The sequence below is a fragment of the Myotis lucifugus genome, unplaced genomic scaffold (genome assembly GCF_000147115.1).
Source record: "Myotis lucifugus unplaced genomic scaffold, Myoluc2.0 scaffold_437, whole genome shotgun sequence".
NCBI lineage: Eukaryota > Metazoa > Chordata > Mammalia > Chiroptera > Vespertilionidae > Myotis > Myotis lucifugus.
Window position 1 is genome coordinate 72,398 of NW_005871485.1, and position 21,528 is coordinate 93,925.

General features: G+C 52.2%; 1 protein-coding gene across 5 annotated transcripts in view; it reads right to left on the bottom strand.

Moving 5' to 3' along the window:
- The window catches only part of ARRB1 (arrestin beta 1), a 71,806-nt gene that overhangs the window by 24,017 nt on the left and 26,261 nt on the right, over window positions 1–21,528 (bottom strand). For all 5 annotated transcript variants that reach the window (XM_023744216.1, XM_023744218.1, XM_023744217.1 and 2 more), the window contains one exon: window positions 685–715. In XM_023744216.1, the coding sequence (XP_023599984.1) occupies window positions 685–715 (31 nt within the window). The remainder of the gene's footprint in view (window positions 1–684; window positions 716–21,528) is intronic.

Sequence of the window (21,528 nt, forward strand, 5' to 3'; positions counted from 1 at the left end):
TATGTGGGTGCCCAGATGTTCTCTGCACCCTGCCTTGCCTGGAAACACACCTCCTGGGGGCAGCCGGCCCTGACCACAGGGCTGGGTCCCGCAGCCCCTGGACGGCCCTTTATCTCCCATCTGCCACTTTAAATGGAAATGATCACTTGTCATGTCTGCCTGCCCCATCTGGCTGTGGGTGGCTCAGGCTGTGCCTTATTTATCTCCATATACCCTCCCCAGCCCCGACCTGACATGAATGATGTCAGTAATATCTGTTTGCTGAACTGAGAGGAACGCAGGACAGAGCCGGGGGCCTGTGAGAAGAAAGGAAGCAAACAGGGCAGGCGCGGGGAGCTGCCCCTGTGAACGAGATGACACCACGGTTCAGCAGAGAGGCTCCAGGGCCTCTCACGGTGTGGGGGGGGGGGGAGGGGGGGGACCGTGCCCTGAGGCCCTGGGACTTACTCCAGTGACTGCACTCACACTGAACTCTCTCTGTGGCTGGCTGTGTCTCCCCACCCCAGAGCAGGGGCTCCTGAGAGTCCAGGGGAGACTCCTGAGGAGACCCCTCCCGCTGTGGCGAAGGCTCCTAAGGGCCTCCGATGAGGGTGTGGGGGGTCCTGTGTGGACAGTAGACATGCCCAAGAGAGGACAAGAGTTTGGGGTCAGGGAGGAGCTGGGGTGCAGCTGCTGCAGACTCACCTTTCCATTTGGGCTCGCCTTCTTGAACACCCTGTGGAGAGAAAGACGGTTAGCATGTCGCACCCCGGGGAAGGCTCCTGCAGGACCGAGGACAGGGGGCCTGGAGCGGTTTTCAGGCACCGTCTAAGCCTTAAGAGCCAGAACAGTGCCCAGCATAGTCAGGTCTCACCATCCCCACCCCCACCCCCACCCGAGCCACTGTTGCTGCCATGACAGCTCTCCGGGGCTCTGGCCAGGGCCCCTCAGTCTGTTCTTCAACCAGCAGGTGTAAGTCAGACCATGCGGCTCGCCTGCTCAAACTCCGCCCAGTTCACGCAGAGGACAAGTCTTGTTGGAGTGTCTGCCCTGCCTCCTTCACCTCCCAGCATCAACTCCCACTTCCCTCCCTCACTCCTCCAGCCACAGAGCCTCCTTGCTGTTCCTCCAACTCACCAGGGTGGCTCCTGCCTCAGGGCCTTCGCTCTAGCAGTCCCCTCCCTGGGGCACTCTCCCCCCATAGATCTGTGGCCCAGCCTTAAGGGCCGGGTCTTCGCCCTGTGCCCGCCACACTCCCGCTCCTTCTCTCACTCTGTTTCCTTTCTCCACAGCACTCACTTTAACCTACTCCATAACTGCTGATTACACGTATGCCTGTCTACTCTGCTAACGTGTCAGCTCCACCAGGGCTGGCATCTTTGCCTCTCTTCTTCACTGATGCGTCCCAAGTGCCCAGAAGAGTGCACCTAGTAGGTGTTGAATAAATGTGCTAATGAATGGCAGGTAGCAAGGACCCAATAAATATGAGTTGAGTGGGTGAGTGAATGAACTAGTAAAGGAATTAGCTGAGAAACTGAGGCCCAGGAAAGGGAAGGGAGGTGCCCATGGCCACACAGCAGAGCACCGGATATAGTCAGGCAGAGGCCTGGTCCCGGACTCCGCCAAGTGCTCACTCTGCCTTCCAAAGCACACTGCAGTCTGCAGCAGCTCCCCTGCCCTCTGCCCCGCAGCTGGGTGTGGGAGCCTGAGACCCCCTCACATTTCCCCCATCATTGAGCCCCAGGAATGCTCAGAGTAATGTTGGGAGGGAGAGAAGAAAAGTGAAAGAGAGAGACAGAGACCCAGGGGATAAGAGAACATGTTGGAGGAGGGAGAGAGCAGGAGAGAGACATGGCCTGGAAGGTGTGAAAATAAAAGATGGAATTAGAGCCCTAGCCAGTTTGGCTCAGTGGATAGAGCGTCAGCCTATTGACTGAAGGGTCCCAGGTTCGATTCCAGTCAAGGGCACAGACCTCAGTTGCAACCCCGATCCCTGGCCCTGGCACATGCAGGAGGCAACCAATCGATGTGTCTCTCTCACATCAATGTTTCTCTCTCTCTCTCTCTCTCCCCCTCTCCCTTCCACTATTTATAAAAGTCAATGGAAAATTATTCTTGGATGAGGATTTTTTTTAAAGGATAGAATTAGAAATGAAAAAGCAAACAAAAAACAGAAAGAGGGAGAAAGAAACAGTCAGAAGCAGAGAGAGACGGAGCAGACTCAGGGCCGTGGAGAAGGCCCACACGCAGCCAAGAGGGATCGCACAGCCCAAATCCTTCCCCAGGAGCAGGAGGCCCAGCAGGCATCCAGGGCCAGGCAGGGTGAGGCCACCCTGTCACAGCAACAGTCATTCCTCCGAAAAGGGGAGTGGAGGGGGCTCTGTGTTGCCTCCATAGCCCCGCCCCCCACACCTACCCCTTATTCTGGGGCTCAAGGGACCACAGCTGAGTCTGAGCTTGGCTTGAAGGGAGGGCCTGGCACACTCCTCCCCCACCTCCCCTAGGAGTTCTGAGCTTTTCTCCTCCTCATAAATATTTATCAGTATTTGGAGTGTGAAGATGCCACAGTCAGCTGGAGTGTAATAACTGCTAAAGTGATAAAATAAAGAAAAGAAAGAAATTCAGATCACATGGTTTGAACTAGCAGCTCCCAAGTTGGGCTGGACCTGTAGAGGGGACTGCAGATCCCTTAGAGGGACAGTGACATCCTGGGCACAGAAGGGGGCTGAGGGCCAGGCTGAGATAATAAAAAAGGGAGGAAGGGAGTTAGGAAGGAACTCGCATTTGCTAAGTGCCTAGTTAATTGTTCCTCCTAATAGCGCTGTAAAATGAGCATTATAACCTCTGTTTTATAGATAATAAACGAGGGGTGCAGAGAGATGTCGTAACTTGCCCAGGAACGCACAGCAAGCCAGGGGCTGTGTCAGGATCCAGACCCAGTTCTGCCTGTCTGCCTCTAGAAGCGGGTGCTTTCTATCAGCACTGCTGCTTTCTACAGCAGGTGCTTTTATCCAGATCAGAAGCAGAAAAGAGGGGAAAGGAGGGCAGGAGAGGGGAGGGGAGAAATGAAAGGGCCAGTCAAGGTGAGGGGGAGAAGGAGGGTGACCAGAGGCAGGAAGCATGGCCAGGGGTGGGGAATGCTCTGTCACTGACTCAGTCAGCCCCTGAGGCCACCTCCTCCGGGAGCTGGGCTGCTGATGGTTTCCTCAAACAACAGCAGCAGCTGCCCGTGACCTGAGAGCATGTTAAGGGCCAGTCACGTCTCGAAGTAGTCTTCCAGAAACACTGCTGAGCCCTCCACAATCCCATTTCCGAGATGAAAGAACCGAGGGTCAGACAGGCGAACTGCGGCTACGTTTCCACCCTGAAACACAACCAAACCCTCCCTGAAGCAACTCCACCAGCTTCCTGACCCCAATGCTGTCAGCAAACGGACCCCTGAGGGGTGCTTCCAGGTCCTGGGACCCCCACCTGTGCAGCACCACACAGAAGGCTTCTGCCCGTCCATTTTGAAGAGCAAACACAAACGCACAAGACTGTGGTCCAAGCCAAACTTCCAGACTGTGGGATGGCTGGAGCTGGTATACCCGCCCCCCGGCCCCCACCCCCCAGTCCCATCTATGCCCCACAAGCCTGGTTCTCAGAATCCAAGGCCAGGTCCCATACAGAACACACCAGGGGTGCTCTAGCTGACTAAGGCTCCTGGAGACAAGGAACAGAAATCCACTGAGGGTCGCTCTGGAAAAGGAGGAGGGGGTACGATAAGGAGACAAAAAATCTCACGGGAAGAATGCGCAGGCAGGATGCACTGGTGCTGGAGCCGGGATCAGGGAAGCCATCAGCCTCTCAGACGGTTGCTCTCTCTCTCCACCTCTCCCTCTGGGGCTGCATGTTCTCCCGGCTGCACTGCTCTCTGTGCGGCTGCTCCATTGTCTCTGTGGACCAACTCTCTCTGCTTACTCGGGGCTTTTCTGCTTTTCCATCATTTTTGGCTTGCGTCTGGCTCTCACTCTGACCCTCTTCCTACTCTGCCTCTCACTCACTTCCCACTGTTAACTGCTGAATGGCCCAATTCCAATTCCCAGGAGAGAAATTTCATTGGCCAACTTTGGTCAGGTGTCCCATGCCCGGGCCAATCAGCTCTGCCCAGGGTGTGCCATATGGTCCATGAGACACGGGCAGAAGAAAGTCGATAGAGCGATGTTTTTCAAACCAAGGATCACAACCCATTAGATGATAATGAAGTCAACTTAAAGGACTGCCACCAGCACTTTGCTATTGTTGGTTTAATGGAATAGAATATATAAGCATGAGGTACAGGTAGCAAGGGTATAGAAGATATTACTATATTTACCAATACTCCAACCCCCTCCAAATCCAGGCAAATTTCTCCAGTCCTATGAAGTCAGGCACGCCCGTGTGGCTTGCTCTAGCTAATGAAACAGGAGTAGAAGTGTCACATCTCATTTCTAGGCAGAGCATTAAGGGCTGGTGCATGTCCACTGTATTCGTTTTTCTTGGAGGCAGGTCACCTCTCCCTGAACCAGGACGTTGGCTTCTCCAGATAGCCCCATGGCCCACCTGTTGATCAACTTTACACTAATATTCTGCTGCTGTTCAGTGAACCACCAGTCCTCCCACTGTTCACTTGTGCCTGTAGGAAGAGACCTGCACCACGAGGGACCCAGAACAAAGTACCTTCCATGATAGATTACCCAACAACTGAGTTTATAATCCCGTGTGGTACAGCCAGACAATGGAATGTTCCATTGCACTGAAATTGTGCTTGCATCTTCCATAACACAGGGAAATGCCTATGATAGAATATGAAGCATAATAAATCAGGATTCAAAATAATACATTTGTCATGAGCTCAATTTGTACTCAATAAATACCAAAAAAAAAGATAAGATGGCAACACTCCTCAAATTGATCTAGAGTTAATGCAATCCCTATCAAAATCCCCACTGTCTTTTCTGCAGAAAGTGACAGGCTGATCATCAAATTCTTATGGAAATACAAATGACCCAGAATAGACAAAAGAAAAGAAAAGAAAATTTTGAAAAAGAAAAATAGAACAAAGTTGTAGGATTCTCACTCCTAAATTCACAGTTTACTACAAGGCTATAGTAATCAAGACTTTCTGATACTTCCATAAAGATAGACATAGATCAATGGAACAGAATTGAGAGACCAGAAATAAACCATGTATTTATAGTCAATTGATTTTTGACAAGGGAGCCAAGACAAGTCAACGGGGAAAAAACAGTCTCTTCAATAAGTGATGCTGGAACAACTGGATATCCACAGGCAAAAGAATAAAGTTAGACTCACTAGCTCACATTGTGTACAAAAAGGAATTAAAAATGGATCAAAGACCCAATGTAAGAGCTACAACTATAAAACTCTTAGAAGAAAACATGACCTTGAATTAGGCAATGCTTTCTTAGATCTGACACCAAAATCACAGGCAGTTAAAGAAAAAATATATAAAATGGACTTCATCAAAATTAAACACTTTTGAGCTCCAAAGGTCACTGTCAAGAAAGTGAAAAGACTACCCACAGAATGGAGAAAATGTTTTCAAATCATGTATCTGATCAGAGTCTAGTATCCAGGATATATAAAGACCTTATTTCAATTCAATAATAAACAAGCAAATAACCCAATTAGAAATGGACAATGGATTTGAATAGACATCTCTCCAAAGAAGATATACAGGTGGCCAATAAGCACCTGAAATGTTGTTCAACATCATTAGTCACTGAGGAAATGCAAATCAAAGCCACAGTGAGATACTTCATACCCACTAGAATAGCTATAATTAAAAGAAGGATAGCCCTAGCTGATTTGGCTCAGTGGATAGAGCGTTGGCTTATGGACTGAAGGGTCCTGGGTTCGATTCCAGTCAAGGGCGCATGCCTGGGTTGTGCACTGGATCCCCAGTGGGGGGCATGCAGGAGGCAGCCAATGAATGATTCTCTCTCATTATTGATGTTTCTCTCTCTCCCTTCTCCCTTCCTCTCTGAAGTCAATATATATATATATATATATATATATATATATATATATATATATATATTTTTTTTTTTAAAGGATAATATCAAGTGTTGTCAAGGATGTGGAGAAACTGGAACCCTCATATATTGCTGGTGGTAATGTAATGTGGTGGAGTCACTTTGGAAAACAGTTTGGCATTTCCTCTAAAAGTTAGGCATAGAGTTAACCTATGACCCAGCAATTCCATTCCTGGTATACACCCAAGAGAACTGAAAACAGATGTCCACACAAAAAATGTGTACATAAATGTTCTTAGCAGCATTATCCATAATAGTCATAAAAGATAAAACAAATATCAATCAATTGATGAATGTATTTTTAAATGTGGTATATACATACAATCATATTCAGCCACAAAAAGATATGAAGTGCTGATTCGTGCAACAACATGGGTGAACCTTGAAAATTTTAAGTGAAAGAAGCTCGTCACGAAAGACCATACACTGTTTGATTCCATTTATCTGAAATGTCCAGAATAGGAAAGTACACAGAGACAAAAGGTAGATTGGTGCTTGCCAGGGGCTGGCGCGAGGGGGAATGAGAAGTGATTGCTGAAGGAGGGGAGTTCCTCTCCGGGCTGATGGAAATGCTCTGGATTAGACAGTGTGATGGCTGTACAACCTGTGAACAAGCTCAAACTGGGACTATTATGGTATTTTGCACTAAAATTGTGACTATTATGGTATGTAAATTATGTCTCAATTTTATTTTATTTTTTAAATATATTTTTATTGATTTCAGAGAGGAAGAGAGAGGGAGGGATGGAAACATCGATGATGAGAGAGAATCATTGATCAGCTGCCTCCTGCACACCCCCTACTGGGATCCAGTGCCCAACCTGGGCCTGTGCCCTTGACAGATAGAACCCAGTATCCTTCAGTCCACAGGCCGCTTTATCCACTGAGCCAAACCAGCCAGGGCATATCTAAATTTCAAAAATAAAACTAAAAACAACCCCCCCCCAAAAAAAAGTGAAAGAAAAGGGCATATGCTTAAATATGAACAGAGGTTGAGACTCCCTCCACCCACCTACTTCTTTATATCTCTTATTTTTCCACTTTGTACAATAAACATAAATTACTTTATAAAGTTGCCAGGGCTTCCCTAACAAGATAGATCTCCAGTGCTGGAGAAAAGAGAGTCTGGAAAAAATAATGTAAGGAAAGTAGAGACATGGACCCTATGACTCTGAATCCTTCGAAGTTAGACTCTGTGGTTCTGCAGTTTTACAATCCAGAGTCCACATCCCTCTGATCGCTCCCCAGGCCTGCAGTGCCAGTGATTAGAACTCCTGTGCTGTGTCGTCTGCTCAGCCATCCCCTTTTCCAGGCAGCCTTCCCGGACTCCCCTCAAGACTGGGTTAGACCCCCCAACTCCCACACCCAGGTGCCCCCGGGTCACAGCATTTCCCGCACTTTGTGATGGTCTGTTTACCCACCCTCTGCTTCACTTATATCACTTCAATGTGAACAGAGGTTTTATTTGCGTTATTGACACTGACCCCTGGGGTAAAGCACCGTGCCTGGGGCACCCTAGGTACTCAACACATAAATACAGGTGGAATGTTGTTGAATGAATGGTCTAAGAGAGAATCAGTCAAAAGTGAGTGTGGATGAAGTTTAAATAGATGGTGGTTGGTAATGATCCTTTTCTCTAGGCGAGTGGACTCCAGGGAGCTCATCTGTCTATGGTTCCCGTTGGCTCTCAGGATCAATAAACACTGGGCTCAGAAAATGCTTCATAGGGACAGGGTCCCAGACACCATCAGTTGAGGCAGGAATATAACTGACACACCCAGCACAGGCGTCGGCTCAGCTTTGACCAAAGGCTCTCCCACTTACTATTTGCTTATCCACAGTCACACTGGCCCTACCACGGCCAGGCTCTGGGGGGGGGGGCAGGTAAGCAATCATGGTCCCCGCTGACAATAGACCAAGTTAGAGACACCCACCAAGCTCCACATTCTCCGTGCATTAAGTTCTCCCTATGAGCGAGGTGCCATTACGTATGCACTTCACACACGTTAGGATCTTATATTATTCCACCTAAATATTCCCATTTTTTCAGAGGAGAAACCTGAGACTCGGCGAACCTAAATAACTCAACAAAGTCATCAAGCCAGCATCAGGAGAACAACCCCATGAACGGGCCACGTATGGGAAATTATTTAGACAAAACATGTCTGAATATCAGAAGACTCATCCTGGGGCAGCTATCCATGAATGCAGAGTCCCCATTAGCGACTTGAGAGGGCACTGCTAACAATTCATTCCTCTGTGAGCACTGGAAAGTTCCTATTGGAGGAAACTGTTATATATTTTCCAACAGTGAATGTGGGAAGACCTTCAAATATTACTCAGTCTTCAGTCAACATCAGAAAACTCCCCCGGTCCCTGCTCTAAGGGTGTCATAAATAGCAACGCGTTTGTTCCTCCAACAACCTTATAAGGAGGTATTACTGTCATCCCCATTTCACAGATGAGAAAACTGAGGCAAAGAGCATCAAAGTAATTTGCCCAAGGCCACACAGCTAGTGAGGAGTAGAGCTAGATATTAGAGCCCAGGCAGCCTGGCTCCAGAGGTCACACCTTTAGCCACTCACACACAGTATCATCTTTTGGGTGCAGATGTGTAGTTCTGCCTGGGAAGCCAAGCAAGGTTTCTAGGGAGGACGTAGCCAGGAGGGAGACTGTGAAGAGCACTCAGCGGGGAAGCGACAGCACTGCAGGCAGAGGTCTGAAGAGAGCAACTGAGTCCCCTGGGTGCTTGGGAGATAGCGCGCAGACTGATACGGCGGAAAGGTGTCCCGAGTACCTGAGAGGAGCACCAGGGAGGAGGATGGGCCAGAGAAGGGTCCGCTCACTGCCGGGTAGTCCCGGAGCACCTCCACGCGCCAGGCCCTGGGCTGGGTGTGAAGGGTCTTGAAACCCAGCTAAGGATCTTGGACCACATAGAAGCAATGGGGAGTCATGGGCCTTTGGGGGAAGGACGAATGATTGGCTGGGACTGTATTTTGGACACAGAGGTGCTCCGGACCCCATAACTTGCCCCCACCGCTGCCTGTGACAGCCACCACGGCTTAGCTGGGCAGTGTGGGGAGATGCAGGGGGCATTCACGCTCAGGGACAGCCGCCCTACATTCTGACCCCACTTTTCTGGGGTGTGGGGAACAGCCGTCAGGGGAGCAGGAAGGCGTGAGGAGCAGGTGGCTGTGGCAGCAAAGAGGTTTCTAGGGCCCTTATCACACTCTCCCTGGTAGCAGAGTTATTTGTGGACGGGCTTCTCCGCTCCGCCAGAACCGAACAGCCGGCCTGTGTCAGAACACTGCCTGCCTGTTTACCCACCATTAGTGCACCTGCTTCTCAGGGCAGCCCGGGAGGGGGAGGAAGCAGGAAGGCGGGGAACGCCACCCCCATTTCACAGATTTGTGGAGCCTGGGGAGTCACAGTGCAGCCTGCTGCATGTCCCAGATGGAGAGACCAAAACCCAAGGGAGGAAGGAGTCCTGCTCTGGGGCCAGGAAACTCAGGCTCAGAGACCCGCTGGCGTGCTCAGGGCCACAGACACGGAGGTGAGCCCCAGGCTTCTGGTGCCCCTGTCACGTCCTGGCTCACAATCCCTCGGGGCTCCCTTGGCCTCTGCAGGCTCGCAGAGCACACGGCGGTGTCTGGCAGGAAGGGGGGTCTGGCCAAGTCAAGCTTCCGGCCTCTGCTTCTAGGCAGACGGCAACTCCTCCAGCCTCCTGCTGCCTTCACGGCTTCACTTTTCCACCCGTGATCCATATTTGTGGAGATGCTCAGGGGGTGCAGAGTGAGGAAGGAGGGGAGCCACCAGGTGGCCATGACAAAGGGGAGCGTTTCTTAGAGGCGCATAACCTGTTTTCTGGTCGCCCCAGAAACTGGAGATCTGAAAGTCCAAGGCTAATGAAAATGTCACCACGTGGGCTGGCAGCTGGCCCCCAAAGAGCCCACCTGGAGGCTCTCCAGCCTTCTCTAGGGGCGAGAGGCAGGAAGGCAGAGGAGAGAGTGTGGCGCTGGAGCAAGCAGACCCTGCCCGAGTCCGGTGTGACCTGGGGTGAGTTTAGCATCCTCTCTGAGGAGTACTCTCCCTGGTCTGGAATATGGGGTGACATCTACCCCATAGGTTGAAGGTATTTATAAGGAATCAGTACCAAAAAAAAAAAAGACTTGGTACCTAGTAGGGATTTGATAAGGAGAAGCTGACATCAGTGGTGCTATAATTATTACTGTTATTATCATCAGTCCCCTGGCATCACAACGCCCTCCCCTCCAGGGCCCAGGGGAGAGTTTCTGCCAGATGTCGCTCAGGTAGGAAGGCCTTGGGGTTGGAGGAGGTGGTGATGTTGCCCCTGCTGGAGACAGGGAGGGTTTTTTCAGTTGTCTGTCTCCCTCCCATTCTCAGATGAAACACAACAGTTTAGGACTAAACTAAACTCCAGTTTAGTCCCTCACACCCCAGAAATCTCCAGGGACAAACCCTGCTATTCTCTCTTTCTGCACTAGCCTTTCCATCAGTTCTCCCTTGGGCAAGCCTTTCCATCCTTCCTTCCCAATGTCACCTCATCCAGGAAGCCTTCCCTGCTTGCTTCAGCTTAAAGTGTCCTTGCCCTGACTCCTCTTATGGGGGAGGCTCTGCTTGCTCCCTCCCCCCACACCTCCTTCCCTTCTTTCCTCTTTCCTTCCATCTTTCATTCTTCCCTCCCTTCTTTTCCTCCTTTTATTTTTCCCATCTCTGGCCTTGGCACTGTTCTTACCTGCACTCTGAAGTAGGGAGACAGGTGCTCCACAAATAAACGAACCATCCCTCAAAAGCAGAGTGGGAGGGTGGAATGAGATGATGTATATCTGCCCAGCTCAGCTCCAGGCCACTGACACAGCTGCACCGCCCTCTCCCTCTCCTCTAGCCTGCTCTGCATCCCTGCAGCATCCACACGGGGCCATCCATCAGTGGACGGCCTTGGAACTGAAACCCTGACACACTCTGGAGAGCAGGAACTCTCTTCCTTCAGGCATTCATTTTCCTTGGTACACAGTCGGTGCTTAGTAAATATTTTGAATAAACGAATAAACAAGGGCCAAACTCTGAGCCCACAACTCGGAAAAATAGGACCTGGGCCAAGTGGCGAATCGGAAGCGGGCACAGCCTTGCCACCAGGATGAGACACGGGTGGACGTGTGGACATGTAGGGCCTCAGCAGTAGCCTGTTAGATACAAGCTGGCCCCAGACACATTATTTCCCCAGCGGGAAGATTATATTCAAAGTTGTATTTGTTTTGTTTGCCAATTTGAACACATAAACTTTTAGGAATATAGAATATAGAATTATCCTATATAATAAAAAGCTAATATGCAAATCAAACAAACAGTGGAATGACCGATCGCTGTGACATGCTCAGGGCAGACACTCAATGCAGGAACTGCCCCCTGGTGGTCAGTGCACTCCCACTGGGGGAGCACTGCTCAGCCAGAAGCAGGGCTCACAGCTGGTGAGTGCAGCGGTGGTGCTAAGGATGCAGGGAGCGGGCCTAAGCCATCAGTCAGACATCCCCCGAGGGCTCCCAGACTGCGAGAGGGCACAGGCCGGGCTGAGGGACCCCCGAGTGCACGAATTTCATGCACCAGGCCTCTAGTATACTATATTAAAATGAGATATTAATTCAGAAGCATTATATGTTTCCCATAGTTTCCCATTTTTCCATTTCATAAAACATCAGAACAGATCAGTATGGTGGTGCATTGGGGACTCCACTTATCAACCACTATGGGGCCTTTGGGGGCTGAGAGCCCTCTGTGGCCCGGGGCTCTATAAGGACTGACAGCTGTGGCCTAAGGGGCAGCTCTTTCCAAAGAAAGAATTTGGGGAGGGAGGCGGGGAATCTATGCCTTACATTTGGCCAGATAAGGTGCCTTCGATGTGCTGGAGCTGGCTCATAAGAGCCAACTGTCACATTCTTAGGAATTTGGCGAACTAGTTGTTAATACAGCCCTTGCCAGTGGCTCTATACTGGGGGCATTTAGCAACTGTGGAGAAATTTTGGGTTGTCACAACTTGGGGATGGGTACGAAGGGGCTACTGGTATCTAATGCTGCCTGCACAATACACAGGTTAGCCCTCTCCCCACCCCAACAGAGAATCCCCAGTTCAAATGCTAATAGTGCTGATGGTGAGAAATCCTGATCTAAACTCGTAATGAAATAAATTATATTAAAGAACAAGGAGTGAAGTCTGAGCAGCAGAGAAGATCAAACTGTAAATTCATGAATAATGGTTCCAATTATATTTCCATTATCAAGGCTAATTGTTTTAAGAGATTTTTGTCTTGATTATAGCAATAATAAACAAAGACTTTATGTTTAAAAAAATTAAAAATAATAAAGAAATAAAAACAAAGGGAATGCATACTCAAAATGTATCACTAATTATTTTACTAAATTTTACTATGATGATCCTAATCTGATATACAATGACCTACTTCTGTCTACTAATCTATATGGTGGGAATGCTATATGATGGTGTCCTACCGTGTACTTCTTCCCAGCTCCATGTTCAATGACATCATGTTAGTACTGTGAGAATTTACACCACAGAAATTGGCAAATACCACAACCCCAGCCCCTTTTTTTCCAGAAGGCCAAATTGTTACCAGAGCACCATTGGGTGTAACCCTAAGTAGAGAAGAGAAATTCACAAGCCTAGTGGATGCTTCTAAGGTCCAGCCCAGGCAGGCAGCTCAGCACCAGCCTGCTCTATGCTGTGTGGAACCAGGATCTGAACATGGCCCCATGTACAAACGCTATACATCTCATCCACACACACTGCATGCACACCATACCCACCCCACACATATACCCACAGACATGCACCCCACACATACTTACAGAACCACATCCACCACACCTATACACAACACACCACATATCACACACATGACATCACAAACACATTATGCACACTTGCCACATATACACCACACACTTACCATATATACTTCACACCTCACACTAATGTACACCATACACAGACACTTATACATGCCACATACACACCACATACATACACAGACACCACGCACACAAATACTAAGCACACCCCACATACACACCTGCATACCACACCCCACACCATCTCACATACAACTCCACACACCTACACCATACAGTACACATACCACATAAATGCAGTAGCCCGATAGCTAGCAGAGGATTAACTCAAATAATGAGAAAATAAAAGAGTGCCAGTCTGTCTGACCACATTCTTGGATGTCTGAGCAACTTCACCTTTACCACCTCCTCATCTATGGCCCACCCTTCCCCACACACCACACCAGCCTGCTGAGGTGAAGGCCTCAACATCCCCTGGGAGCACCATGCAGTAACCCCATCTCGGTGCCCAGTCCTCTTGGCCCCTGGAGCCCTAGCTGAGGGCCCCCATCCTGCTGTGTGCCCAGCTCCCCACAGGCTCCGCTGCTGAGCCCGCTGGCTGTGGCCTCCAGAGCCTGGCCTCCACCCCTTCCCAGAGCCCGTGACAAGCAGATCTCCGAGTGACTCCACCCACTGGGCCACTTCCAGCCAGACCCTCTCTGACCCCACACCCACCAGCCTTGGGACATCTCTCTCGGATGCCCCCTGACTTCTCAGACAAGTCCCAGACTTCCTGCCTGCCCACACCTGTTCCTACCCACACTCTCCACCACTGACCATCCCAGAGGTCAGCACACGGGAAGCGCTCAGTGCACATCTCAATGATGTCACTCTTTTATAAAGAGAAAAACCAGCTTCCTTATGAGGCAGATGGGAAGTCTTACCCCATTTTACAGGTGTTACCGGACCAGCCCAGGAGCAGCCGCCCCTGCAGGCAGGCAGGGGGCTGTGCGGACAGAGGGAGGTCCTGGAAGAGCAGGAGCCGGAGCCGGAGCTGGGGCTGCAGGCAGTAGCGACCAGGCCAGGGCAGGCCCTGCAGGAGCGGCTCTCCCCAGCCCCAAGTGAGGGGTTAGTTACAAAGAAAAGGAAAAGGCGTTCCTGATACGCGTCCTGTTTCCTCTCCTCCTCCGGGTTTCTCGGGCCTCGGAGGGCGGATGTCTTTGGGCTGGCAGCACTCGGCCTGTGCCTGGACCCGCTGAGGGTGAGGGTCTCCGGGGCCCTTCACCCCACAGCTGTCCATCCTGCATGGAGACAGGGCTCCCTGGAGTGAGCACTTACGTCTCCCTTCCCAGCCTGGGAGGCCTCCACCCTTTATCCCCAGCGGATACTCGGCACAGCTAGGCGACTCCTGTCCATCAGACTGTCCCGTAAAGGCACCTCCACTGGGAATCGTCCATGTCACCCTTACTTTTATAGGGGCTCCTCTACAGTCCCTCTTCTTCCCTCCCTGCCTGCCCCGCACATTGCTCTGCCCAGCTTTCTGTGCCCATTACCTGTAGACCTGGGCTCCCCAAGAATCGGGAGTGAGGGGGTGGGGAGGGAGGCAACAGCAGAAGCCATCAAATAGAGCTTCTTTTTTTTTAAAGTTATTATTTGGTTATTTATTTTTTGTTAATCCTCAGCCGAGGAAATTTTTTCGTTGATTTTTAAAGAGAGCAAAAGGGAGAGGGAGAGATAGAGAGACACATTGTGGATGAGACACATTGATTGGTTGCCTTCCCCACGTGGCCCAACTAGGGCCAGTGGTCGAGCCTGCAACCAAGGTACATGCCCTTGATGTGAACCAAACCCGGGACCCTTCGGTCCTTGGGACAATGCTCTATCCACTGAGCCAGACCGGCTGGGCAGATGGGACTTCCTGAGTGAGAGTTCGAGAGATGAGTCTCCCCCTCAGAGGGGGCTTCCCGAGGACAGAGGTCAGATCTCCTGTATCAGACAAGGATTTCCCGGAGGGAGGTGGCCATGACTCCTCCATCAGCTAGGAGGCTTCTGAGGATAAAGGTCACACCTCCTTCCTCAGACAAGGACCATGTCCTGTCCATTATTTAGGAAAATTCCAGGGACCAGGAGCCACCTTCCCCATCTGACAGGAGCCTCTCTCCTGCAGGACAAGACCATGCCTCCTCCCTCAGACCAGGAACTCCCAGAAGGACAATCCCCATCTGTTATCCCCTCAACAGTTCCCTGTTAGACTTCTGCTCAGTCTGAGTCACAGAGGTCGCCAACCTTTCCGACCTCGCGGACCACCAGTGGTCCACGGACCAGCGGTTGGCGACCACTGGTCTGAGATACAGAGAAGGGCTTCCCCCTGGGGCAGCACTGGGGGCAGACTTGCCCATGTCATCCCTTGCACAAGGCCCCATGCCAACTTCCCATTCGTGCCCTCAGCTAAACGGACGCTTCCTTGCCATCCTTGAGACAGACAGGTGTCTGAGCAGGGGCCAGTGGCTGTCTGTCCTGGCCTGGGCCATCAACTTCTCAAGAGAGAGTGGAGTGGGCCACTGGGAGAGCGCTGACAAGAGGAGGCCCAGGACAGGCTGCGTACCTAGATCTGGCCTGGATGTGTCCAAATATGTAGGCTGAATGGGTCTCTGCCACTAACTGGGCAAAACTCTTCCCACTAACCCCCCACTCCCCAGTCCCCCAACTCTGAACGCCCCCTCCGGCTGAAGCGACGGGGAGGAAAAGCACAGCCCTGCCCAGGTCCCACCTTGAGGGCATCACCCGTCTTCCCCAGGGGCCGGCCCTGAGCCCGGTCTAAGTTGCCTCCACCATCTTCTTCCCTACACACGTGTCAGCTCCAGAGAACTGCTATTAGTTAGCATCGATCCACAAAGTGCTTTGCCTACACGTTTTATGAGCTCAGCCTTGGGGCTGGGAGCAAGAGGTGGAAATGAGCGAGCCCAGGCCACTGGGCAGAGCGAGAGAGCAGCTGAGCCCCAAGACTGAGCCCAGACAAACCAGGACTCAGTGAAGGTTGGCTGAACGAGCAGTGCTGGCCTCTTCCTTGTCCACCAACCTGTCTGAGTGACAGCTTCGGAACCAGCTCCACCTGCCCCAACCTAGACGGTAGGAGGTAAGAGGTTCTCTAAAAGAGCAGCATTCCAATGTAAAACATGTGCTCATTAGTCAACTAGACATCCTAGTTATCCTCCCTTTGAAACTTTTCACTGAGTAGTTTTATTAAAAGTTAGAAAACAAAAAATTATTTTAAGATTTATCATTTACTTGTCATGGGCTAGGTACTTTATATCATGTTTACTATGGAGAAACACAGAAAAAAAAGGCACCATTCCCTCGAGGGAGGATTTATTGTGCCTCCCGGCTGCGGGTGCCAATCTCCTGGATACCTCCCGGCCGTTTGCACTCCCAGGATGGGAGCTGCTCCAGGGCAGGGACTGTGCTGGGCACAGAAAAGGCGCATCATCAAGGCGTGAAGGGCTGGGGGTTGGGCAGGCCTGCCTCTCCGTCAGCCTGCATTTCAGCTGTCTGGAGTGTTAAACGAGGCACTGGCACATAGGGCTCTGTAAGTGGTGAAAATACCAACCACCACAACCACCGCAAGAAGCAGACGGGCTGGGTGGCCTTGGGCAGGTCCCTGTCCAGCGTGGCCTTCGCTGGCTCACCGGCTCTCAGCGGGGGTCATGTTACCTCACAGGGGCCTGGGCAGCTGGGAAGAGATAATGGGTATGAGGAGTTCCTGGGAGGCCAGAGTGCTGGGCAGAGACAAAGGCCTGTTATCGGGACAAGGCTGAATTATCGAGCATTTTTAAGAAATGCATTTCCATTACTTCCAAGAACACACAGGCCTGCCGGTGAAGTGGTCACAGTGAAGTCAGCCAAGAGCAGCTGAACGTGAGGCAGCGAGCAGGGAGGAGCACCCTGGGGCACCTCCAAACCTCTCCCCAAACCACACCTGGGACTTAGTAACAAACACCCCCAGACCCACCCAAACCCTGCCCCGGCCCCTCACTCCGGTGCCCTCTCTTCTTCCTGGGAGGTTGTGGAGGACCTGCCAGGGGGAGGGATCCAGCCTCTTCCTTGTCCACCAACCTGTCTGAAGCGACAGCTTCGGAACCAGCTGCACCTGCCCCGACCTAGATGCTCATGTTTCCCTGAGCCCCACGGAGGCCACACAAATGGTGACAGATGTGGGAACGGGGTCTGGATCCCTATCCTGGCACTTAGGGTCCTTCACCTCACCCGTCCTCACCTGGACAGTGGGGTGACACAACCTACTTCAGGGTGTTGAGGGGAATGAACAAGCCGACGTCTGCCTCGGCCTGGCACACAGTCCAGGTTCGATATGTGGTAGGATTAGTGCACCGAGAGGCATCAGGGTGAACAGGGCTATCCAGGGCCCCACCTTCATGCGGCTTAAAGTCTAGTGGGGAAAAGGGCTTAAGTCATCACATGCAAGAACACACAGCCAGGGCGCGGAGGAGCCTTTGGCCACCATGCCGCGTCGCCCAGCATTTATTTGGCACGCTCTCTGTATTTAGTGGGCCACAGGCACTGGGACATGGGCCTCCTGGGAGTGCTTCGAGTGTGATGGATGAGATGATGAAATACGTTCCTTAAGGCCTGGGCAGCCCCCCTCAGCTTCCACCCTCATCAGGAAACCTCACGACCGACATTCCCCCCTTGATGTATTGATTAGCAGCAGGAGGTCCCAGGCCCGGGCATGAGCATTCACATCACACAAAGGGAAGGGCCCTTGAACCTGGATGACGTGGCATCAGCTTTCAGCTGGGTCTCTTCTGTGTCAGTCACGGGGGCCTGCTCAAGTCTAAGGGCTAAACTGCCATGTGGGGACCTTGCCCAGGTCAGAGCCCGGAGGCCAGCTCCCCCTGTGCCTTCACCATCCTGCCTCTGTCCTGCCGCAACTACAGTGACCTTGAGAAGCAGAGGGGTCTGTGGTCAACGCACTGCCCACACATGGTGGATGTGCCACCAACCATCCTGCACAAGGCACCACCAGAGGGAGTTAAGAGAGGGACAGTACTTGGGGGGGGGGGGGGGGGGCGGGCGGCTCAGTTCTTCAGATGACAGGGCTGGCTGCTGAGGAAGTTGCAGAGAGCCGGGGACATCTGAGCCGAGACTTGAAGGATGCTTAAGAGCTGGCCGGGTTGTCAAGGTGTGGAAGAGAGAACATTAAAGTGACATGCATTTGCACAGAATTACACAGCCTTACACAGCAGAGTGTCCGTTTCGAAATCACTCTCTCACTTAATTCTCTCCGATCCCACAATGGCGTCATTACCTGCCTCTGCCCCGTTCACACACACAGACAAATAAGAAAAGTGAGGTGCAGTAAAGGCGGATGATGAACCCAAGAGCAAACGGGGACTGACTTCTGAGCAGAGGGAGGGGTGGGGATGGACGCTGGCTGAGATGGCCCCCTCCTCACAAAGGCTATTTGTGCCAGGCAGCAACCCCTCACTTCCGGCCCCCGCTGGTCTCTGACACCCTCCTCCTATCCCCAACGTGCGTACACACTCCTCCGGTCCCAGGGCCTCTCAGAAGGGGTGGCTGGCAGAGGGACAGAGCAGCGTGGCCAGGGGCCAGGCCCAGGAGGTAGAGAAAGAGCTGACCATTGTTTAGGGCCCAGCTTGGAGGCCCCGCCCCACCCTCTCCCACTCATCCTGAGCACTGATAACCTCGACCTCTCCCCCTGTAAATCTCCTGGCCTCTCCTCCCTCCTCTCACAGGCTGCTGCCAGCCTCTCCCTCTCCTCCCTCCACCCCCTGCCCTCCCCAGGGATCGGTGAGCTCAGCCTTTCCCATCAGCCATCCCTGGGAATGATGGGAAATGCTCCGCAGGCCAGGAACTGAGAGGAGGTCTGTCCTAGTCAGAGAGGAGGAGAAGGGGGGGCTTTTCCCCCCATTTAATTGTTTTATATTATTTTTTCCATCACCTTTAATCCCCTCTCTGCCCTCTTCAATCTCCACCGACCACCCATCCACCATCACCACTGTTGTCCATGTCCCTGGGTTTTCTCTCGATTTTTCTTTTCTTTGTGGCTCAGAGGGGATGTTTTTTGAGGGCCGCTGGGGGCATCCTAGGGGCAGGGCTCAGTTCTGCTGCTTCCTCGGGATCCCCGGCTGGGCCAAGGGTACCGCATGCTCTAGATAAGGTGAGATCCCACTGCTGACCATGGGCAGGGCCTCGTGTTGTGCGTGGGGAGACAGGCCCAGAGGAAGCAGGAAAAGAAAGTGTGTTGAGGTACCGTTTGAGCCTTTCACATGTCTTGTCCCATTCTCTCCTCACAACCACCCTGCAGGCTGAATAATGAACATGCCTGCGTCCTAATCCCCCGAATTGTGAATGTTGCCTCATACGGTAAAAGGGGCTTCTTCGCAGATGGGGTTTAGTTGGGGATCTGGAAATGGGGAGACTACCCTGCATTATCTGGGTGGGCCCAGCGGTCCATATAGGAGGGAGGCAGGAGGGTCAGAGAGAGAAATTCGAGGTGACGACAGAAGCTTTGAGAGACTGGAAGGTGCTAGGCTGTGGCTTTAAGACAAAGGATGGAGCCAGGAGCCAAGGAATGCAGGCAGCTTCTATCTAGACCAGCGGTTCTCAACCTGTGGGCCACAACCCCTTTGGGGGTCGAACGACCCTTTCACAGGGGTCGCCTAAGACCATCAGAAAACACATATATAATTACATATTGTTTTTGTGATTAATCACTATGCTTTAACTATGTTCAATTTGTAACAATGAAATTGGGGGTCACCACAACATGAGGAACTGTATTAAAGGGTCACGGCATTAGGAAGGTTGAGAACCACTGTTCTAGACACTAGGAAAGGCAAAGGAATGAGTCTTCCCTAGACCTCTGCAAGGAACACAGCCCCGCTGACCCACTTCAGGACTTCTGATCTCTGGAACCATAAAAGCATAAATGTGTGTTGTTTAGGCCTCTACATCGGTGGTCATCTGTTACAGACGGCAGGAGACTACTGTGGTGGGCAGTTCCAACCTCATTTTGCAGAAGAGGAAACTGAGGCTCGGGGAAGGCGCGTGTCTTCCTCAGGTCCTGCACCTCCACTCCACACCACGCTGGCTAATTGGGAATCTCCGCGGCTCTTAAGGCCGGAGCCCCTGGGGCAGGGTTTCCGGGCTGAGGAGAGTCTGAGGAGGAGGCAGGGGTCGGCCAGTGCAGGGCGAAGGCTGAGGACAGGAAGGGATCCGGGGAAAGTAAAGCTCTGCCTGCAAGGGGTTACAGTATGGCTGGGCCCTTCCGGAACCGGTGATGGAGTCCTGTCCTGCTCCAAATGGTGAGCCAGGGAGAAAGGTGAGAAGGGCCCTGGCTGCACAGCTGGGCTGGGTGGGCCAGTTTGCAGGATTAACGGGGATTCTGTGAAATCCCGTCATGATCTCTCTTTAATCCTGATATAATCCCTGGGAGGAAGGCTCCTTCACCTTCTTCCCACGTTGCTGGTGATGAAAATAAGGTCTCGGGGGTAGTGACTGGCCCACGGTCTCACAGCGGGTAAGAAGTGGTGTCTGGGTGACCATAAATGACTAACTCAGTGAGAAGCATCACAACCATGACTAACGGCTACACGTGCTACGTACCTGACATGTCAGTCATTCGAGATGCAAACCTGATCAAGTCCCTCCTCTGCCTAAAAGCCCTTAACCGCTCCCCATAAACCCTTTTGCCATTTGGCCCCTGCCCTCCCCCTCAACCTCCTCTCCCATGTTCCCCTGCTCCGCCCCCCACACCCTCCAGCCACACTGACCTTGGTCAGTTCCCCAGAGCCACCAAACGCTTTCTAACTTTGGAATCTCCCACAGGGCTCCAGCCTCACCAGCCTCGGGCCACATGCACTTGCGGTGGAGAAACCATGGGTTCTGGCCACGCCTGCTCCTCCTTGTGGGTAAGGGAGAGGGAGCAGGGCCCGAGGCCAGCCCAGGATGGCAGGAGGCCTGGGAGGCTGGAGCTGAGAGGGCCGGAGTAAGCTGGCCATTTCCTGCACAGTAAAGGCAACAGCAGCCTGGGTGTAGGACAGGGTGTGTGGTATCAACACCCGGTGGGGGCGGGGGCGGGGGGGGGGGCCCTCCCAGAGACGCAGGCCCCAGGACACTGGGGCTGAGGGACCGCAGAGAACATCAGGTTCCACCCTGAGGTCCAGAGCAATACAGGACTTGCCCCCGCCCCACAGTGTGAGTCAGTGGGGTAGTGGTTAAGGCTTTGGGGTCTGCCACTCACTAGCTGGGTGACCTTGGGCAAATAGGGGGTCACTCTGGTTCACCTCTAAAATGAGAGCAATGCCGGCGTCTTTCTTGACGAAGGCATGGGAGGTGCCTGGCGCAGTGCAGCCTGTGATACGATAAAGCTGCTGTCACCACTGAGAGCCAGGCCTGCACTGGGGACTCCAGATGGGGCAGCTCACCCGTCTCTGCTCCATAGCTGGTGGGCCAGTCCCCAAGCTGGACCCCCCACGGGAAAAATGGCCACTTAGCCTCTGCGTCCGGGCCCCCAAAGCTGGTTAGTCCTTAATCTCATCTGATCACCTCTAGGAAAGGGATTATCAGC